The 16,936-nt window shown below is 40.4% G+C and overlaps 1 protein-coding gene and 1 non-coding gene across 2 annotated transcripts; one reads left to right on the forward strand and one right to left on the reverse strand.

The window, feature by feature from the left end:
- On the forward strand, positions 1-106 carry LOC146953187 (small nucleolar RNA R71). The gene has a single exon (XR_015025270.1). It is a non-coding gene; the product is annotated as a small nucleolar RNA R71 (small nucleolar RNA).
- A 16,242-nt stretch (positions 107-16,348) lies between these two features.
- On the reverse strand, positions 16,349-16,936 carry LOC146953188 (uncharacterized). Its single transcript, XM_085741155.1, has one exon. It carries the CDS (start codon positions 16,934-16,936, stop codon positions 16,349-16,351), a length of 588 nt encoding a protein of 195 aa, XP_085597281.1.

Raw genomic sequence — 16,936 nt, forward strand, 5'->3', positions numbered from 1 at the left:
AACTCATGATTAGGGCATCTCTTCAGAAGCAAATTGAATCGCTCCCAAGCATCATACAATGATTCACCTTCTCCTTGCTTGAAGTTAGAGATCTCCATCTTCTTTTCCCAATATTTAGACATAAGGAAATATTTCTCCAAGAACTTCAGCTCCAACTCTTCCCATGTTTGGACAGTCCCGTTTGGTATTGTTAGCAACCAATCTTTTGCTCTTCCCGTCAAGGTGAAAGGAAATAGCCTTAGCTTCTTTTGTGCTTCAGTCACGGTGGCTGGTTGCACACAAAACTCGCAAGTTTCAGCAAAGCGGCTCAAGTGTTCATGAGGACTCATGGCTTCAGTCCCATCGAATTGCTTGTCCCTCAAACCGTTGAGGACAGTTGTCTTGATGTCGAACGCTACGGGGTTAGCTGGTTGAAAAGTGTGGGCCAGTTGACCGCGATGAGTGGCTAACCCATAGTCTCCGAGCTTAGGTCTCGGTGGTACAACTCCTTCTCCTTCCATAGTTGCAGATTTAGGAGAAGAGATCGTTTCAGATTCAGTTAAGAGTGTCTCCGGTATTTGTTCTCGAACACCCGGTGGAACGGACTGAGCTAACCTTTGCGACCGGACAGCTTTCCGAAGTGCTCTAGCAGTTCTTTCAATTTCCGGATCGTACTCTAAGTCGTCAGAGCTCTGTTTACCTCGCATAAACAGCAAAATACCTTAGTAGCACTGCACAACGCAAAGTAATCAAGTGAATATGAAAACAGAAAAATAAAAATTAAAAACAGAAAGTTAAATTGCAAAAACCCTAAATTATAACGTAATTGCCTTGTTGAAATAATTCAACAGTCCCCGGCAACGGCGCCAAAAACTTGTTAGACGTTTGGCAAGTGCACCAAATACTATCGAAGTAGTAAAAATATCGATCCCACGAGGACTGTTTTTAACTTCAATAATTCAATTGCGTTATATAATTAGGATGTATAAAGGTTATTTTTAGTTTGCCACTAGGCGGAAGATTTGGTTTGATTTTAAGAAATCAAATAAAAGAAATTAGATTTGATTAAGAAAATAGGAGAGAAAGATGAGATCAGATCCGTCGAATCCTCTAAGTTCCCCTAATTGGTCTACTGCACCTATTTGTTATGAACCCTCTTCTAGTTTACGATGATTAACAAATTAGCCCTAATCAATCCCTTGAGTTAGGACCCTCTTCTTAAACTACAGCCCCTAATTCCTTAGGTGGTCTAATAATTCTTGAAGGTTTTACCGAACGTTAACCTATTATCACTAACAAACGATTATCTATTCCTAGACTAACCCTGTTTATTAGAACAATTCAATTAGGTCTAAGTTGAAAGCCATGGTCAGTGGTCATTCATTCTCACGAAAACAAGTTATATGTGATCAAGATATAAAAAGCATTAAGAACAATTGAATTGAATAAACTAGAATTGAATTCATAAACAAAATAGAGTTTCACAGCAACATGTGTCAATTAGGGTTACAAAGATTCATCTCGGATCTAATCTCTAAGAGATTTAGCTACTCATAATTGAGTTTACAAATAGCATAATCAATGAAATAATTAAAACATACATGAATTGGTAAAAGGATGAAGAAATCGCCCTTCTAGCCGTCTCCGATGTTTCAAAATCGCACTTTGCTCTCCAAAATCGTCACACCTTTTCTTCTGGCTGAGTGCAGTATTTATAGAGATTTTGGGCCTGACCTAGTCAAAATCGCGCCGCGCAGTTGTAATTGGCGCGCCGCGATTTCCCTCAAACAGGGACATATGCAAATGTGTCTCAAAAATCGCGGCAAGGCTGTATTTTGGCGTGGCGCGATTTGGTCTGGCAGAACTTCAGTTTTTCATCTTTTTGCACCCCGGAATAGTGAAAATTGCATGAGAACTCTAACAAAATGTCACAATAAGTCCTAAAAATTACGTAATGACAGCATGTCATCAGTCTATAAGGAGAAGAGTTGTGATGTTCAATTTTGAATTCTTCACATAAAGCTTGCATCATGCTATTGTTCAGATTGGAACCATTGTCAGTGATGATCTTGTTGGGAACGCCATATCGACAGATGATGTTATTCTTGATAAACTTGACAACCACTTGCTTGGTCACATTTGCATAGGAAGCAGCTTCGACCCACTTGGTGAAATAGTCAATTGCCACTAGAATGAAACGATGTCCGTTGGAGGCTTTTGGCTCAATTCTTCCAATCATGTCAATGCCCCACATAGAGAAAGGCCATGGGGAAGACATAACATTGAGAGCATGTGGAGGCACATGAATCTTGTCAGCATAAATTTGACGTTTGTGGCATCTCTTAGCATGTTTGTGGCAATCACGCTCCATAGTTATCCAGTAATAGCCGGCTCTTAACAATTTTCTCGACATGGTGTGGCCCGAAGCATGGGTCCCAAAGGTACCGTCATGTACATCATGCATCAATTTCTCAGCTTCTTGTTTGTCAACACATCTCAACAAGACCATGTCATAGTTCCTCTTGTATAGGATTTCTCCGTCCAGAAGGAATTTACTAGCCCATCGTCTCAAAGTCTTTTTATCCCGGTTGGAAGCACCAGGTGGATATTCATGATTCTGCAAGAACTGTTTGATATTGTAATACCAAGGCCTTTTATCATTCACATCTTCATCAGTCTGATCTGGCATATTTTCAATAGTAAACACATGAGCGGGTCTATCAAGACGTTGTACTTTGATTACGGGCACATCATTCCAATGATTCACACGAAACATGGAAGACAAAGTAGCAAGAGCGTCAGCCATCTGGTTTTCATCCCGAGGGATGTGGTGCAGCTCGACCTTGGTAAAGTATGTCAAAAGACGTCTTGCATAGTCACGGTAAGGGATCAGCTTCTCATGATGAGTCTCCCATTCACCCTTTATCTGATTAATAACAAGTGCAGAATCTCCGTAGATGTCAAGGTGCTTAATTCTCAGATCAATGGCTTCTTCAATGCCCAAGATGCATGCTTCATATTCAGCTATGTTGTTTGTGCATTCAAAGGTGATTCGAGCAGTGAAAGGAATGTGGTGCCCCTGCGGAGTTACAATGATGGCTCTAATCCCTTTACCATAAGCATTAACAGCACCATCAAACACCAACCCCCATTGGCTATTGGGGTCTGGCCCTTCATTAATCAGTGGTTCTTCACAGTCTTTTGCTTTCAGATACATGATCTCTTCATCAGGGAAATCAAACTTAATCGGCTGGTAATCATCAAGAGGTTGACAAGCAAGATGCTCAGCAAGGATGCTTCCTTTGATTGCTTTCTGAGCTTTGTACACAATATCATATTCAGACAACAACATTTGCCAACGTGCAATCTTTCCAGTAACAGCAGGCTTTTCAAAGATGTACTTGATTGGATCCATTCGGGATATCAACCAAGTTGTATGATTCACCATATAATGACGCAGGCGTTTGGCAGCCCAGGCTAACGCACAACAGGTCTTTTCAAGCATTGTATGCCGAGTCTCACAGTCAGTGAACTTCTTGCTCAGATAGTAGATAGCATGTTCTTTCTTTCCAGTCTCGTCTTGTTGACTGAGAACACAACCCACTGAATCATCTAACACTGACAGATACATAATCAAAGGCCTTCCTTCCACTGGTGGGACAAGGATAGGTGGTTCCAACAGGTATTCTTTAATGCTATCGAAAGCTTCCTGGCATTCATCATTCCACACAATAGGCTGGTTCTTTCTGATCAATTTGAAAATTGGTCCACAGGTAGTAGTCATGTGAGATATGAATCTTGAAATATAATTCAGACGTCCGAGGAAACCTCTGACTTGCTTTTCAGTTTGAGGAGCCGGCATTTCTCTGATGGCTCGGACTTTGTCGGGATCAACTTCAATGCCTCTTTGACTGACAATGAAGCCTAGCAACTTTCCAGATCTTACACCAAATGTGCACTTGTTAGGATTCAACCGCAGCTTGTACTTTCTTAATCTTTCGAACATCTTTTTCAAATACACAACATGCTGCTCCTCATCACTTGATTTCACAATCATATCATCAACATATACTTCAATCTCTTTGTGAATCATATCATGAAACAGAGTAGTCATACCCCTTTGATAGGTAGCACCAGCATTTATCAAGCCAAACGGCATCACTTTATAACAGAATGTTCCCCATGGAGTAATGAAGGACGTCTTTTCTCTATCTTCAGGTGACATCCGTATTTGGTTATAGCCAGAGAAACCATCCATAAAAGAGAACATTTTAGACTGAGCAGTACTGTCAACAAGCACATCAATATGAGGCAATGGGAAGTTATCCTTTGAACTGGCTTTATTCAAATCTCTGTAATCAACACACATTCGAACTTTCCCATCTTTCTTTGGCACTGGTACAATGTTGGCAATCCATTCAGGATATTCAGCTGTCATGAGGAAACCCGCATCAATTTGCTTTTGCACTTCAGCCTTGATCTTAAGAGCCATGTCTGGACGAGACCTTCTCAATTTCTGTTTGACGGGAGGAAATTCAGGTCTTGTCGGTATCCGATGTTCCACAATCTTGGGATCTAGACCCGACATATCTTCATAGGACCATGCAAAGACATCTGGATAATCATGGAGAAGCTGAATGATCTTCTTTTTCACTTCTGGCTCAAGTGCAACACCAATCTTAATCTCTCGTTTGTTCTCTTCAGTACCCAGGTTGATAAGCTCAATCTCTTCCTGGTGAGGCTGAATGGCTCTTCTTTCTTGCTCAAGCAGTCGAGTGATCTCATACGGTATCTCTTCATCATCTTCCTCATCTTCAGCTTCATATACAGGGAATTCAAAATTTGGAGGAACCATAGGGTCACTGTGTTCAACGGGTTTATTGTCGTTCAATCTGCATAATATGATTGGGATGATTTTAGAAAAATGTTTTTCATGCAGATTTTTGAAATTAATAAGAAAAAATACAGATGTTTTGGTTTTTTCTGGCATTACCATTATTTCCAAGAAAAAGGCACTAAGAAAAAGTATAAAAACAAAGAGTCGTGAGAAAGACGACAACTTTTATTGATAACGGCAATGCCGAAACAAACACGCCCTTACAATGATATCACTTTCGCCTTGGGCAGAGCGAAATGATTGTTATTTTGAAAACAAAGAAAAACATGAGCAACAAGACACGTTACATGGAAGCATGCATGACTAAAGGAACATCAATGGCCTCCCAATTTCTCACAGTGCCTCCTGGTACAACAAATGTAGGCACATAACTACTTTCAGCAGCATCTTCAGCAATAGCATTAATAAACCCAGCACTGTAGAAAGTTCCTGTTGAAACACCAGAGGTTGGGGAGAATCCAAGGCCCTCCTTACGCTTGTTTTCCAAAATCTAAATTACTCTGCCCCAGCCTGCAGCTTGCCCTTCTTGAACAGCCTTCTGGGCATCTTTTAGTGAAGCCATACTAGCACTAGCCCTCCGGGGTTCTGCACCTTCAACGGTCAATCCTTGAAATGACGTCCCTTCAGCGGACCCTGCTTCAACACAAGAGAAAGATGACACTTGGCTGACCAGATATGCTTCTTCACCATGTACAGTGACAATCTTACCATTCCTCACGAACTTGAGTTTCTGATGCAAAGTAGAAGTTACTGCTCCAGCGTCGTGAATCCACGGTCTTCCGAGGAGACAACTGTAAGAAGCATTGATGTCCATGACCTGGAAAGTAATCTGAAATGTCTCAGGACCAATGGTAATTGGCAAGTCTACTTCCCCAAGAACATCCTTGCGAGATCCGTCGAAAGCCTTAACCAGATAGCTACTTCCCCTTAGAGAAATTCCATGATGTCTCAACTGTCTTAGTGTAGACTCAGGCATTACATTTAAGGATGATCCAGTGTCCACCAACACATTGGATATCATGTCAGACTTGCAGTGTACTGAGATATGCAGAGCCAAGTTGTGGTGTTTCCCTGCTTCGGGGAGTTCATCGTCACCAAACCCCAAGTTATTGCAAGCAGTAATGTTACCCACTATTCCATCAAACTGATCCACAGAGACTTCATGATCAACATAGGCCTGTTCCAGTACCTTCATCAACACTTTCCTGTGAGCTTCTGAGCTCAAGAGCAGAGACAAGATGGATATCTTTGATGGAGTTTGCAGCAGCTGGTCAACAATTTTATAATCGCTCTTTTTAATAAGCCTCAGAATTTCGTCCAAATTAGACTCTTCAATAGATTGGCCTGATGGGCCGGGGCTCTTGTCAACAGGAGGAGCAACTGGTGGAGTTATTGTGGCAATAGGTGTAACCACCTTCTTTTGGAACAAGGGTGGACGGACTTTCCAGCTTCTCAGAGCTGTAATTTCTCCCACAACATTATCAACCGTAGCTGGAGATACCAGAGGCACCTCCACTCCATTTTCAATCATGGTTGCATTGTACTTGTAAGGAATTGCTTTTGTAGAGGCATAAGATACCGGACCGGGTAACCTGATCACTAAGGGCTCAACATTCCTTGTCTGAGATGCAGTTTCAACCGGAGAATCATGAAACACTGGCACAATCACACATACATCACTGGCAATCAAGTGCTTGTCATCCATCAGACTCTGGATATCATCTTGTACCACACAACAGCCCATAGGATTTTGAAGACATTCTGAACAAGAAGCATGATCGTGATTGAACAAAGAAGCTCGGCAAAGTTTGACATGTAATGGTACCAAGGGAGTAACAACATTGCGGACATCCAACATGGGATCCTCTTGAGGAACGGGGATTCTTTCGAAAGCCTCGATCATGTTAACAGCAGCATGGTTTGGAAGTGGATTGTCAAGAACATGAGGAACACTGTTTTCAAAAGTCAACCGTCCTTTTTCTATCAAGTCTTTCACAATATATTTCAGAGCATAGCAACCCTCAACATCGTGGCCTTGAGCACCCTGATGGAATTCACATGTGAGATCCTGTCGGAACCTGGGAGGCAATGGTGTAGGCGGAGGCTTGCCTGGCCTTGTGACACAGTGTCCCTTAGCAAGTAAAGTTGGGAGCAGCTCCGCATACCGTATTGGTATTGGTGGAAAAGAAGTTCTGGGTCAGGGACCCTATTGTTGCTGCTGTTGCTGTTGAGCAGGAGGCTGTTGTTGTACTTGCTGAGAAATGGCATTAACGGGCACTGGTGGTTGACCCGGTGGCAGAGGATATTGCTGATAGAATGGCGGGAAGAAAGGATGTTGAGAGTACTGCATGTATTGGTAGGGCAAAGGTAATTGAGTAGCGTTACCAGGTGTAGACTGATTACCAGATACCATCCCTACTTCAGATTCTTTCCTCTTATGGTGGCCATTACCATACTTCTTTGGTGCATTGGCTGAAGATTCACCCTTTTCAAGAACAATGATACCCTCTCGGACAGCCTCCTCTAGACGAGTTCCCATAGTAACCATGTCGGAGAAGTTGTTTGGAGCAGAGACTATCATTCTTTCCTTATATTCCTTCTTCAGAGTCTTCAGGAATGTCTGTGTTAATTCTTCCTCATCAAGTCGAGGAGAAACACGGGCAGCTGCCCCTCTCCATCTCTGGGCATACTCACGGAAGGTTTCATCTGATTTTTGAGACAAAGACTTAAGAGAGTCCCTATTTGGCTTCAAGCGGGTATTGAACTCATAATGACTTTCAAAAGCAGCAGCAAGATCCTCGAAAGTATGGATATTGTCTTTGCTCAAACCAGTGTACCAATCTGCCGCATCTTCTGCTAGGCTGTCTTGGAAGCAGTGTATCATCAGTGCATCATTATCTGCATAATTGGCCATCTTTCGGATGTACCGAATGACATGGCTATGTGGACAAGAAGATCCATTGTATTTGTCAAAATCTGGCACCTTAAACTTCTTAGGAATCTCAAATCGGGACACCAAGCACAGATCACAAGCCTTAGCAGAGACATTGTTTCCACGGCTAGCTTTGACTTCACGGAGTTCTCCAACCAACTCCCTTAACTGTCTTTTCATAGCTTCCATTACAGGGTCTTGTCTGCGCGGAGTATCAACATCAATTACCTGTTGCACAGTGTGGACAACAGGATCGGTAACAACAGTAGTCACTTGGGGCATAGAGGTGGATGCGGGGATCTGTCCTTGACCAGCAAAACCAGAGACACCAGCAGCAGTATTAGGAGAATAGAAAGCTGAGAGCCCATAAGGACGCCCATTGGGCATAACAAACCGAGCATCAGAAGCCACAGTAGATAGTGGGATAGATGGAATCACTTCAGTAGAAGCTGAACAGATGTGGCTGGTTGTTCTTGTGCAGCCATCATGGTGGACATAGCGTCATGAGCCTTAGCCAAGTCTTCTTTCATAGCAGCCAATTCGGCACGGAGCTGAGCATTTTCTTCTTCAAAGTTAGCCATGATTCTTCTCTTGTGAAATCTTGTTTGATGAACTCTATCTGGTTGGTAAATTTTGCGAGCACGAGCCACTTTTCAGACTGCGGCGGACAAAACCAGGAGGCAATGAGCACGAGAGAAGTCTTTTGTGACCAATGAATGCATATGATGCATGAGATGTGTTGATGTATATGCAAAAGGACTCTTTTTTGTGTTATCGAAAGGTTTTAGATAAATTAGAAGTTTGTAAACATTACTAAACAACAATTAACATAAACGGGAAACAAACAACTAACATATAGTTTTACAAGACAATTCCCTTTGAAATGCTAAGCCAAGGGATAAACTTTGAAATGTAAAGCAGTAATAACAACTGGAAGTAACAACAGGAAATGGAAATCCTCAAGCATAGGAAGCGGAAGCATCATCCTCGAACTCAGACTCAGACTCATAAATGCAGTATCGGGCATAGAAGTTACGGGCACCCCTAGCCCTCTTGGAGTCCCTCATAAGCAATCTATCTTTCTCTTCAATCTCTCTCCTAGCCTTAGCTAACTCTTTCTTCAGTGTCATCACCTCATGAGTCTTCTGCTCATCCTTTCCATCCAAAGTCATGATCAAGTTCTCAGCCTCATAGTATCTAGTCTTCCACTGATGCTTCTCCCGACTCTCCATAGCTAGATGCTCCTGATACATCTCCTGGGTAGGTGGGAGTAGAGGCAAAGGCATGGTAGGAATAGATGCAGACACATATCTCATAGAGGGGTAAGGCATACCAATCTCCTCAGCTTGGTTTATCACCCACTGTGTATAGGCCTCATAAGCAACACCGGACCTTACACCAATATGCTTCACCTCTTTCTTTCGAAGTTTAGACCAAGCTTCCATGAAATCCTCTCTTATTCCCGTGGGAGCATTGGAGTAGTGGAAGAAGTAGGGAGATGTAGCAAGATTGATGGGCTTTTCTTTCATCGGGAAACCAAATTGTCGCAAGGCGAGCTCCGGGTTATAGTTGATTCCACCCCGGGTACCAAGAAGAGGTACATTAAGAAACTTCCCACCGCCAAAGATAATTTCTTTAACTCTAGAAGCTGGAGTGAGCCAAACCACCTCATTAGGAGTGAGAGCCATAATCCTCTGTGAAATAGACCAATTCTCCGGATTGTCGTGGAAAGACTTCGGAAGGTGCGAAATAAACCACCTATAGAGAAGAGGCACACAACAAAGAATGTACCCACGACCTTTGTCGGATCGATCGTGAATAGCATGGTATGTGTCAGCTAGCAAAGTAGGAACCGGATTCTTGGAGTGGAAGATCATAATAGCATTCATGTCCACGAAGTCATTAAGATTCGGAAAGAGAATAAGCCCATAGATGAGGAGTGCAAGAATAGCCTCGAGAGTGTCTTGACAAGTGGTCTTGAGGTTGGCTTTCTCAAGTAGATACTTCAAAGTGAACCCTCGGATGCGAGCCTTAGTGACAAGATTCTTGGAAACATCGGAGGTTGTAAGATGGAGATCCTTAGCAATAACCAAAGAAGTAGGAGGATGCTCAAGTCCCGCGAAGGGCACCCCCTTAGAAATAGATAAACCCATCAAGCAAGAATAAGCCTCTAGAGTAGGCACCAACTGAAAGTCCGGAAAAGTAAAGCACCGATACTCCCGATCATAGAATTGCACTAGAGTGTGCATAAGCTTCTCATCCACATTAGTCTGGAGAATAGTGAGTAAAGCCCCGTAACGGTGTCGGAAACCGGTCGGATCCTCGATCTTGAGTGCCAATTCTCTCAAACTAGCCAAATCCACTTCCTTGAACTTGTAGGACTTAGTCTTCCCCATTCCTGTAATGTTTACAAATTCAAATTGTCTAAGCCCTTCGATAACAATGCATGGAAAAAGGTTTATGCATGTATGCATGTATGCATGTATGCATGAATGCATGATTATGTTCAAGTTCGGAGAAAACACGGTGGGTTGGAATTCAAAGTCGAGGAGTCATGGGTGGACACGGTGTCCGGTGAATCTATGGCTTTAGGATATAGTAATCGGGTTCTAAAAAGGTTCCCAAGTTGCAACCTCTCCGACGTATATCATGGTGCCACGAGACAACGCTCGCTCCATGATTATACATAAGAAGGTCTAACTTGAGTGTAGTATCGCGTGACGACTAAAACTCGAGACAACACTCGGTTTAGCCTCCGCACTACATCCTAGAAAATGGCCATGGATGGGTTTGGTTATCTATGGTTCATAGCGTCATAGAACAATTAGAAGTAAAGTGCCTAAACGCGACAACACGCGCCGACAACATCACCCCCAAAATGCCTCAGCTATGTGGGATTGATCGCATAATCCAAAACACGAGGCAACCCCCGGAATGAATTGTCGATTATATCCCCCTAAATCCTAAGTTCACTCAGCCCGGGTGCAGGACTTTTGATATTCTCACCCCACACATTTGCAAGAAATTAAACATTTATTCACATAAGAAAGCAAGTAAAGGAAACAAGTAAAAAGAGCGCAAGCGTGGAAATAAAGACTAGGTGTAACTCTCGAATCTCCCCAGTGGAGTCGCCAGCTGTTTTATCTTGGTTTTTGGGTGTCAAACATTGATTACGTTTGAACCTTTTTAACCGGTGATATCTTATTTTTTCTTGGGAAGGGAAAAACTAAGCAAAACCCTTGAGAATCGAGGTCCGGTAGTTGTTTTTTGCTACGGGAAGGTGTTAGGCACCCATAACGACTATAGTATCCTATAGGAACCGTCTTTACTTTCTATGCGCGCGCTTTATTTTTAAATGCTATTTTGAAAGGATTTATTTAAACCTAAGGGTTTCTAAGTGAAGAATTGGAGGGAGAAGAAAGTGTTTGAATTTTTGTTTTATTTGAATTGAAGGAATTTTGTTCCTTGCCTACGTACCCTTTTAAGGGATCAAATCCACCGTAGTTCTCTTCCAAAAAAATGTTTTTGTTTTTGTTGGTTGATTTTAAGTTTGAAAATTGGAATTTTGAAGAATGGGAAAAGAGGCCTCAAGGGCATAAGATTGGAAGAAGGTGAGGTGGAATTAGTTATTTTGCAAAATGAAAGTCAAAGTATGATTAAAATTCATTAAAGTTTGATTAAGAAAATGAAAGGGAAAATTACAATGGGATTTTGATCCCAAGCTTTATTTAGAAAATGGTTTGAATGATATTGTTCACATTTATTTGGCAAATGATTTTCCTAAGTGTAAAGCCTAAGCATTCATCTAAACATACAATCCTAAACATACATCTAAACATGCATATCCTAGCCATACATCTAAAATGAGGTGTGTGCATGTGTCGGTGCTTGTGTCGGTGTACATCATTAGAGTCCATAGTCCATATTACATCATTGGCCTAGATACATTCTATGGTCTTGCAAGAATTTAAAATGGCATAAAAGTAAAGTACAAAAGATCCTAAGTATTACATTCTAATTTTTTGGTGAAACTTAAAGTGCAAGAAATAAGATGGAGGAGGAGATGAGGTATGGAATGCTTATGAATGAATCAAACATGAAATGAAGTAGTTAGTGGCATAAGGAATAATAGGAATTGAAAATTATAAGCAAAAGAAATGCTAAAAAAACTTGACAAAAGTTAAAGAAATTTTAATCCTAGAAGTAGCTAAATTCACCTAAAATTTACCATGACATCCAAACAAATATGTGACCTATAATCCTCATATCATGCCAATTTTCTAGAGGTTTTATTACATTTAATGATATGAGAATCATAAGAACACATCTAAGTCAAGATTCATGGCATATCTAGGCATATTTGTATCATTTATTCATAAACCTAACTTGCAAAACAAGCAACTAAACACAAGGCACACACATATAGTAAAAACACATTCAAACAGCAACAAGACCTTTACAAATCATATATCATGAATCAAAACATTCATCAAGAATTGGAATTGGGATCACACAATTTTTATAGGCTTTTTACACAAAATTTCACAACTAAAACACTAAAACACCATATTTTTTTTATCAATTTCCCAACACAACAAATATCACAAAAGGACCACAAAAAAATAAAGAAACATGTATGAATTTTTTTAGAATTTTTAAAACTCAAGAACATATGAACCCTCACAAATTTTATCACAAAAATAGTAAACAAGTAAGAAAATACCATACATATTTTTATCAAGATTTAACACATAACAATATCATCGAAATGTCAAGGAAAATATCAAACACATGTGAAAAAAATTATGGAATTTTTATAAGAAATTTAGGCAAGGCATGGGTTCCAATAGCAAGAAAATTGGTGCATATAGCAAAAAACTCAAGAAACGAAGGGAAGGAATCCAGGCCCAAGGGGATGTGGATCCTGGACTATCCAAACGTGTCAAGGACGTTGGATTGATCCAGGATCCAAAAACCCTAGATCAAACGACTGAGAAGCGAACCAGCGTTGAACCAGGACTGAACCGGTCTGGTTCAGGAGTCTATAAAAGGGCGAAGAGACCGGTTCAATCCATTTCACACTTTCACTTCTCTCTCTTCTCTCGTTCTAGTGAGAGAATCTCTCACTTCTCTCTAACCCTAGCTTCGCCGGAAACTGGAAAGGACGGCGGAGAAGGATGAAAGTTCATCGGAACCTTCATCTTCTCCGATGATCTAAAGCTCTTTTTTCAAACAAAATACACAGAAATGTTCGTCCTCCTCTCCAGTTCACAAATCTATGGTTACTTTTGTGAATTTGTGGTGAAAACGAAGTGGATCGGACCTTGAACTTACGGTTTCTAGGGTTTCGTTCTTTTTCTACTCTTTTTGAAACTAAACCCTAATCTAACCTATTTTCTTCGCTGATGATGATTATAAACTCTGTTTTTGAAAATAAACGGTGGATCTTTGAGGATTGGTGTTCCTAGGGTTTTGTTTCAAAACGTCTTCGAATTTTTTTGAAGTTTTAGCTTCGATTCACCGTTTATTTTTAATTTCGAGCCTTCGATGAAGATTACAAGTGAAAAACGAGAAGGTTTTTGAATATACCTGTTGAAAATTGGAGATTCGAACCATGAGAAAGGTGAGAAAGATGTTTTAAGCCTCTTCTTCGTTTCTGATGTATATTTGATTCAAGCTTCGAAAATAAATCGAAGCTTCTTCGTCTTCTCACTTTTCTGGTGTTTGATCTTCTTCGTTTTTTGCTTCGATCCCCTTCTTCTCTTCCTTCACCAAATCCTTCGTGATCGCAAACTCGTCTTTAACGATGTTTTGCTTGAATTGCGAAGGTGAAGATTCAATGATGAAACCTTTTCTGAGAATCTTCCCTTAGTCTGAATCAATCTTGTGCAGTAATTGTTGAATTCAGTTTTCTGTGATGAAATTAGTATGAATTTATGATGAACTGAGGTGGTTAGAGTGGTTTTTTTATTCTGTTACGGTGGTTTTTGCGGTGGTTGAGAGTTTGTTACGGTGGCTAGGGTTTTTGAGGAGAGAGAGAGAGAGAGAGAGAGAGTTTGTTAGGACATTTTGATGATGTGTCAGTGATTGAATGGTGATTTTTGTGTAATTGGTGATGTGGCTGTATTTATAAGCTGACATGTGGCCCTCTGGGACAATGGGGGCCTGCCACGTACCCTGGACTTATTTTGGACTGGATTCTGGACTTTTTGCCTTGAGGGGCTATTCTGCAATTCTTTGAAATTAAAGGACTAATCTGCAATTGAGACAAATGGACTAAAGAGAAAACTTGACACTAATAGGGACCATTCTGAAATTATTTAAAAGAAAAGGACTTTAAAAATAAATTTGAAACAAAAAAAGACCTGGATGCAATTATAAGAAGTTTGAGGACTTTGAAAAAATAAAAATAAAATTGAACTAAAAGTTGGTGAATTTGACTAAACGTAAAGTGAAACGATTAAAAACAACAAAACGGACTAAAACGAACCAATTACTTAAATGAGGTACTTTAAAGTAACCTCTCTCTGCCAAAATTTCGTGTGAAATGACCAAAATGCCCCTGGGGACCAAAACGACTCAAAACGTCTCAGATGCAAGTTTAAAATGATTTTTAACAAGGAAACTTAAGCACAAGTTTATACAAGCATATTGGAAAGACTCAGAGACAATTTTTAGAAATTAAACAGAGTTTTATCACATGAAAAGACTAAAATGCCCCTAGGGGCTAAACTGACTCAAAAATGACTCAACTGATATTTTTGGAATGGATTTTGACATGAGATTGGAACAAGGATTTATTCAAACCAATTGAAAAGACTCAAACAATTTTTAAAGGACTAAAATGAGTTTTGGATACAGGAAATGACTAAAATACCCTTTTTCATGAATTTTGTAAACAATATTGAAATAAGATGCAGAGAAAGATGCAATTGATCAGAGACATATCAAATGACTTGAAACACAAGAAAAGAAGACTTGAGCTAGTATTTTTAGGTCCAAAATTAGGGTATAACAGGTCCTTCAGGCGGTTTCGCGGGTTTGGAAATCCGGTGCACCTTCGAACGTGGTTGTTTTCTCTTGGCAACTTCTCCTCGATTGGATCCCTACCAGATTAAACCTTAGTCTTCGTGGTGTCCCGCTCCCGGTAGGGTGCTTATGGTGTGTCTTCTGTGATGCGCCGTCTAAGTCGTCGGTGCACTTGTTTCTTTCGTTCCCTTCCATCCTTCCGGTGTGGTATCAAGTCTCTAGGTGGTTGGGTTGGGATTTTGTTATCCATTTGGGGCTAGCTCAGCAGTTTCTTTCCTTTATAGGGCTAGGTAGGGGGAAGCGTGTTAGAATGGGTTTACTTCTTGTTTGGCATGTTGTTATTTGGACCGTCTGGACATCCCGGAATGATCTTATTTTTTCTAGTGGCATCCGTGGTGAGGGGTCCGTGGTGGACAGAGCGAAACTCTTAGCTTGGAAGTGGTTCCTGGCTAAGTACCCTGCCAGTCCCTGCTCCTTCTATGAGTGGGAGGTGCATCCCATCCTTTGTTGGCAGCGGTAGGGTGGTTGCGGTGTTTGTGGTCCTGGGGTTGTGGGGGGGTTAGGTGTGGGTGCATTGCCTCTACCTTCCCGTCCTGACTTCCTGGGTTTTCCTCCTTGTGTTTTTCCTTGCAGGGTGCGGTGGCTGTGGTAGTTCTTTTCGGGGGTGCCTTTTCGGTGTCTCTTCGTTTTCCTTGCTGTTTTGTTTTGTTTAGGTGGTGCTTCTGGGGTTCTCCTCCCTCCCCGCTTGTGGGGTTAGAGGTTTTACCCTAGTGGTGTGTGTTAGGTGTCCTTGGACGACCTTTTGGTGTATTTGTACAGTTGCTCTTCTTTTATTTTTATATATATATATATTTTGCCATTCAAAAAAAAAAATATCATCCATTAATATGTATTTATGATAATAGGCATAACATTGACCTTGAATAATGAAGGAGTGCTACGTTTCATACCGTTCAGAGAGTTCATGATATTTACGGTTGATGAGAAACAAAATAATGTTCAAGGTTATGTGGGTGATATCTCAGTTGTTTTATATAGCATTAAAATTTTGTCGTGATCTTGGTTTATAGCTAGAGTTAGAGCTAAACTTTGTCTCAGTTGTTTTATATAGCATTAAAATTTTGTCGTGATCTTGGTTTATAGCTAGAGTTAGAGCTAAACTTTGTCTCAATTTCTCTCTTTAGTGTTATAATTATAACTCTTTGTTTTGTCTTCGAAGTGGTTTATAACTCTCTTTAATTCAGTTACTTATTAAAAAAAGTATACACACGTTTATGATAATCATGACATCTCGATCATAATCAAAACAAAAATATAAAAAAAGTGACTATAATAAAATTTAAAGAACAAAATTATTACGAAATTTTAAAGACTAAAATACATTTAAAAACACCAAAATTGTTTTGCATTAATAGTTGATACAATTGATAAACATGATAGAGGCTAAATTATTATTCTGGACTAAATTCCTTTATTCTGCAAACACAACAAATTATTATTTTAAAATCTGATCATTGAATTTGGGAACGACACATTGGGCAGGGATATTGTGGATTGGTAATGTCACAGTGCATAATCCAATTAGTAACACAATGCTCATGGAAAACATGCATGCACTTGGTACGAACAATGTGTTGTTCTTCTAATCCACAACAAAATTCCTCCAAACAAATTGCACATTCTTTCATTGAAGAACTAGTAGCAATATCGTCCAATTTGACCTTCTCCAGGATTGTACTAGATCCCTTTTGGCCAACCAATACATCCATCTTCAATATTCTATCTCCTTCAAAGTTGACTCTACTCATATCCCTAGCATTTTCACCCATAAGAAATAGAGTATCTTCCAACACTTCATCAGGAAGCACCGAGAGAGCGTTGCGTAACAAGGTATTGGACAAACTCTCTGGATCCACGGATTCAAAATTGTCGTAATCACATAAGATGTTACGAGGAATGATGAAGGAATAATGAGTGAAAGAAGGGGAGTGGAAGTAGTGACATTTAATGTGGAAACAATCATGTGGATAAAAATTTTGTGGGATGGTGACATAGGATTCTTCAATAAGGATGAAATAGGGTTCACTAGAGGACGACAT

Source organism: Medicago sativa, chromosome 1 (assembly GCF_051527215.1).
Source record: "Medicago sativa cultivar Bolivia chromosome 1, Bolivia_mono, whole genome shotgun sequence".
Taxonomy (NCBI): Eukaryota; Viridiplantae; Streptophyta; class Magnoliopsida; order Fabales; family Fabaceae; genus Medicago; species Medicago sativa.

Bases quoted from the DNA above. Each gene is read 5' to 3' on its own strand.
- LOC146953188 (XM_085741155.1), bottom strand. From the start codon at position 16,936: ATGTCGTCCTCTAGTGAACCCTATTTCATCCTTATTGAAGAATCCTAT.